This window comes from Palaemon carinicauda, unplaced genomic scaffold (assembly GCF_036898095.1).
Source record: "Palaemon carinicauda isolate YSFRI2023 unplaced genomic scaffold, ASM3689809v2 scaffold257, whole genome shotgun sequence".
Taxonomy (NCBI): Eukaryota; Metazoa; Arthropoda; class Malacostraca; order Decapoda; family Palaemonidae; genus Palaemon; species Palaemon carinicauda.
In genome coordinates this window covers 87,501-92,500 of record NW_027170215.1, presented here as the reverse complement: position 1 = coordinate 92,500, position 5,000 = coordinate 87,501, and the positions used below count along the sequence as shown (strand labels likewise).

At 32.6% G+C, this 5,000-nt stretch overlaps 1 protein-coding gene across 1 annotated transcript in view; it reads left to right on the top strand.

The window, feature by feature from the left end:
- LOC137636237 (venom carboxylesterase-6-like) overlaps positions 1–5,000 on the top strand; it is a 13,827-nt gene that overhangs the window by 4,051 nt on the left and 4,776 nt on the right. The window contains exons 4-7 of the mRNA XM_068368671.1: positions 958–1,143; positions 1,840–2,072; positions 2,594–2,744; positions 3,333–3,511. Of these exons, the coding sequence (XP_068224772.1) occupies positions 958–1,143; positions 1,840–2,072; positions 2,594–2,744; positions 3,333–3,511 (749 nt within the window). The remainder of the gene's footprint in view (positions 1–957; positions 1,144–1,839; positions 2,073–2,593; positions 2,745–3,332; positions 3,512–5,000) is intronic.

Genomic DNA, 5,000 nt, shown 5'->3' with positions numbered 1-5,000 from the left:
AAAGTCATAATTTAAACCTAAGCCCTGGTCTGTTTTCCATTAATCCTGTATCATCTCTCTCTCTTTTTTTTTTTTTTTTTTTTTTTGACTTGTAAGTCATGTCTTAACGGTGAACTCTTGTTCTCACGAATACAACTTTTTTTTCAAGTCCTGATTCTAATGTTGATCCAGAATAGTAGGATGGGTGATCAATGTCTAACTATGTTATGACGTCATCATTTAGAACATGTAAGACAACGCAAAAGAATAAAACAGATATATCTCTTTCACATACACATCATGATTTATTGTTAATTTATTCTCATCATTTATTTATTTCCTTATTTCCTTTCCTCACTGGGCTATTTTTCCCTATTGGAGCCCTTGGGCTTATAGCATCATGCTTTTCCAACTAGGGTTGTAGCTTGGCTAATAATAATAATAATAGTAGTTATTTTAATCTTGTTGCTCTTCTTAAAATATTTTGTTTTTTTCTTTGTTTCCTTTCCTCGCTGAACTATTATTCCCTGTTGGAGCCCCTGGGCTTATAGCATCCTGCTTTTTCCCAACTAGGGTTGTAGCTCAGCAATTAATAATAATAATAATAATGATAATAATAGTTATTTTAATCTTGTTGCTCTTCTTAAAGTATTTTTTTTTTCTTTGTTTCCTTTCCTCACTGAACTATTTTCCCTATTGGAGCCCTTGGGCTTATAGCATCTTGCTTTTCCAACTAGGGTTGTAGCTCAGCAATTAATAATAATAATAATAATGATAATAATAATAATAATAGTTATTTTAGTCTTGTTGCTCTTCTTAAAGTATTTTATTTTTCTTTTGTTTCCTTTCCTCACTGGGCTATTTTTCTCTATTGGAGCCCTTGGGCTTATAGTATCTTGCTTTTACAACTAGGGTTGTAGCTTGGCTAATAATAATAATAATAATAATAATAATAATAATAATAATTCCTTATCTCAGGATTCCTATCCACCGAGGACTCGGTGTTGCCGGGAAATTTGGGCCTCAAGGACCAGACGTTGGCCCTCCGGTGGGTGAAGGACAACATTCAAGTCTTCGGAGGAGATCCACTTCGAGTGACCATCTTCGGTACAAACGCTGGAGGAGTGTCAGCACATATACAGACGATCATACCGAGTGCTAAAGGTAAGGCGGGGGCTTTAAATGTATGGGAGAGTAATACATAATGGTCAATGTCATACAGGTATCCTGGACCAGGGTTCGAAACCCGGCTGGTCAGATACTATATTGAGTGATTTCGCCTGGGGTTCTGATCTCGAGGTCGTTAAGAGAATCCAGATTTTAATGTGTTAATGTGTATGGCTTATTTGAAATATGACAAAAACACGTTTAAATGTGCAAAATTTATCATATATATATATATATATATATATATATATATATATATATATATATATATATATACACTAGTGTATATGTAAAGATAGGTAGATAGATAGTATATGAATATGTATACAGTATATACATAGATTGTAATCTCTATATATTTATATATACTGTTATTATTGTGTACATATATATATTGCACAATATGTACATATGTAATGTATAATATACATGTATGTATACAGTATATATATATATATATATATATATATATATATATATGTTATAATTTTATCATTAAAAATCATGATTTTAATTTTTTCAAATAAGCCACAAATACCTTTGATATTAAATTCACTCTGCCAAGGCATCTCTGACCAATACGGAAATTCCTTTAATAATAAATATTAAATAATAAATATTTATATAACCAATAAAAATGAGAATAAACATAAATTGTTTAGACCACTAAGAAACACATTTATATTCCTACAGACCTCGTCACCGGCGGTATCCTTCAATCTGGCACGGCCCTCAGCCCATGGGCGTTCCGAAAGGATCATCGCCGCATAGCTGCGGGCGTCGGGCAATTGCTGAATTGCAGTGGCACCGGCACCGAGGTCAATGACTCCGGGACCGAGGTCAATGACCTTGACACCTCTGCTTTACTTCGATGCCTCCAGAGTGCCAAGCTAGAGAGCCTGGTCATTGCGCCAACTAACTTCATCGTAAGTTCTTGAATATGAAATTGACTTTGGTTTATATTTCTTGATTGATTATGGATTTAATATTTCGTGTGACTCTCTCTCTCTCTCTCTCTCTCTCTCTCTCTCTCTCTCTCTCTCTCTCTCTCTCTCTCTCTCTCTCTCTCTCTCGATGCATCCCAGACCATCCAAGACTGGAAGATGCCTTAGCAACTCGCTGGTGGATATACGAGGTGCCTCACACTGAGGGACCTGGGGGAACCCAAATATAGAATAAGGTAAGGCTCTCTCTCTCTCTCTCTCTCTCTCTCTCTCTCTCTCTCTCTCTCTCTCTCTCTCTCTCTCTCTCTCTCTCTCTCTCTCTCTCCGAAATAACTAGTAAAACTATTAATCAATCTCTCTCTCTCTCTCTCTCTCTCTCTCTCTCTCTCTCCTCTCTCTCTCTCTCTCTCTCTCTCTCTCTCTCTCTCTCTCTCAAACAAAAACTAATTTTGAAATCAACTTCACATTCGAACTTAATGATCCCCAAAGGGCGTCTCCTACAGGAGTGGTCTATGGAGCCAGTCGTGATGGTTCCTCGAGTGGACGGGGAGTACATTCCAGATGACCCCGTGACCCTTTTGAAGGACAATTTGACCAACAAGGTCAACCTTATCACTGGGATAAATTCTCACGACGGAGCTCTCACCACTACGAGTAAGTGGCTGCTTTATTATTATTATTATTATTATTATTATTATTATTATTATTATTGTTGTTATTATTATTATTAATTATCATTATTGTTATTAATATCATTATATTATTATTATTATTATTATTAATTATCATTATTATTATTATTATTATTATTATTATCATTATTATTATTATTATTATTATTATTATTATCATATTATTATTATTATAATTATTATAATTTTTATTGTTATCATAATTTTTATTAGTATCATAATTATTATTATTGCTGTTGTTGTTGTTGTTATTTTTTGTATAATATGAGAAAATATCCTAATAATATTTTTATGATGATGATGATGATAATTATTATTATTATTATTATTATTATTATTATTATTATTATTATTATTGGTATGCGTGATTTGATTATTACCTATATTTCTATTTTTGATGTTGATATTTTTATCAATGTTATTATCACCAATATAGAGAATTTTATTATATATACATAACCAAATATATTAATTTTCATAGATTTTCCCTTTTTCATTCTTTAATATTTATATTTTATTAATATTTCTATTCTCTGATATTTCCATTCAGGAATATATCATTATAACGAGATCCGAAAAGCATTGGTAGAGAACTTCACGAGAGTTGGCCCTGTCGTGATGGTCTTCGGAGAGGACGAGGAAGATCCTACATATTTATCCAGTAGGATATTCCACCATTACCTGGGGAACCTCACCATTACTCCTGATAAGGCGGAGGCGTTGACTCAGGTAAGGAGGGACATCTATAATCAATTTGTTTTAATAAGGCGCATTTGCACCGACTCGTAATGGTGCCTTTTTAGCTCGGACAAAGTTTCCTGATCGCTGATTGGTTAGAATTATTTCGCCCAACCAATAAGGGATTAGGAAACTTTTCCGAGCTAAAAGGGCACTCCTGTGAGGCAGTGCAAATGCGCCTCATTAAATGAAATTGACTATAGTGACGGATAATTAACACATAAATTGTGGTTCTTTACAGGTGAAGGTTCGCTCTGTAATTAACACCCAAATTAATTAAATTAAGGATGCCAGAAAACCTCAAATCAATCAATTAGTTAACACCTAAATTAGGGTTGTTTACAGGTTAAGGTTCGCTCTGTAATTAACACCTAAATTAGGGTTCTTTACAGGTGAAGGTTCGCTCTGTAATTAACACCTAAATTGGGGTCCTTTACAGGTGAATGTTCGCTCTGTAATTAACACCTAAATTGGGGTTCTTTACAGGTAAATTTTTGTTCTGTAATTAACACTTAATTTAGGGTTCTTTACAGGTGAAGGTTCGCTCTGTAATTAACACCTAAATTGGGGTTCTTTACAGGTAAATGTTTGTTCTGTAATTAACACTTAATTTAGGGTTCTTTACAGGTGAAGGTTCGCTCTGTAATTAACACCTAAATTAGGGTCCTTTACATGTGAAGGTTCATTCTGTAATTAACACTTAAGTTAGGGTTCTTTACAGGGGACATCTGAAGTAATTTTTACATAAGTAGCAGCTTTTCCAAAACGTCCAGTTAAGAAAAGTAGTAATTTACATATCAATAGTACCAGATATTGTGTTTAAATGTTTAATCATATTTAAGAATTTGTGTAGTTCCCTTAATTATTACTATTATTATTATTATTATTATTATTATTATTATTATTATTATTATTATTATTATTATTACTTGCTAAGCTACAAGCTTAGTTGGAAAAGCAGGGTCCGATTATTATTATTATTATTATTATTATTATTATTATTATTATTATTACTTGCTAAGCTACAACCCTAGTTGGAAAAGCAAGATGCTATAAGTCCAGGGGCTCCAACAGGGAAAATAGCCCAGTGAGGAAAGGCAACAAGGAAAAATAAAATATTTTAAGAACAGTAACAACATTAAAATTATTTCTTATATAAACTATAAAAACTTTAACAAAACAAGAGGAAAAGAAATAAGATAGAATAGTTTGCCCGAGTGTACCCTCAAGCAAGAGAACTCTAACCCAAGATAGTGGAAGACCATGGTACAGAGGCTATGGCACTATACAAATAAAGCTTATTCTATGTAATCAAGTAAATTGTAATGAGAATTATTTTAAAAAATTCCTTTTTACTAATCATACTATTTTTAAAATCAGCAAAGTTTGAGTTATCTGACCTTTCCTATCATTAATCATCTTATTTATTTAATTACAATCATTAAATTAATATTGTATATTCTGTTATTTCCAGAATTGG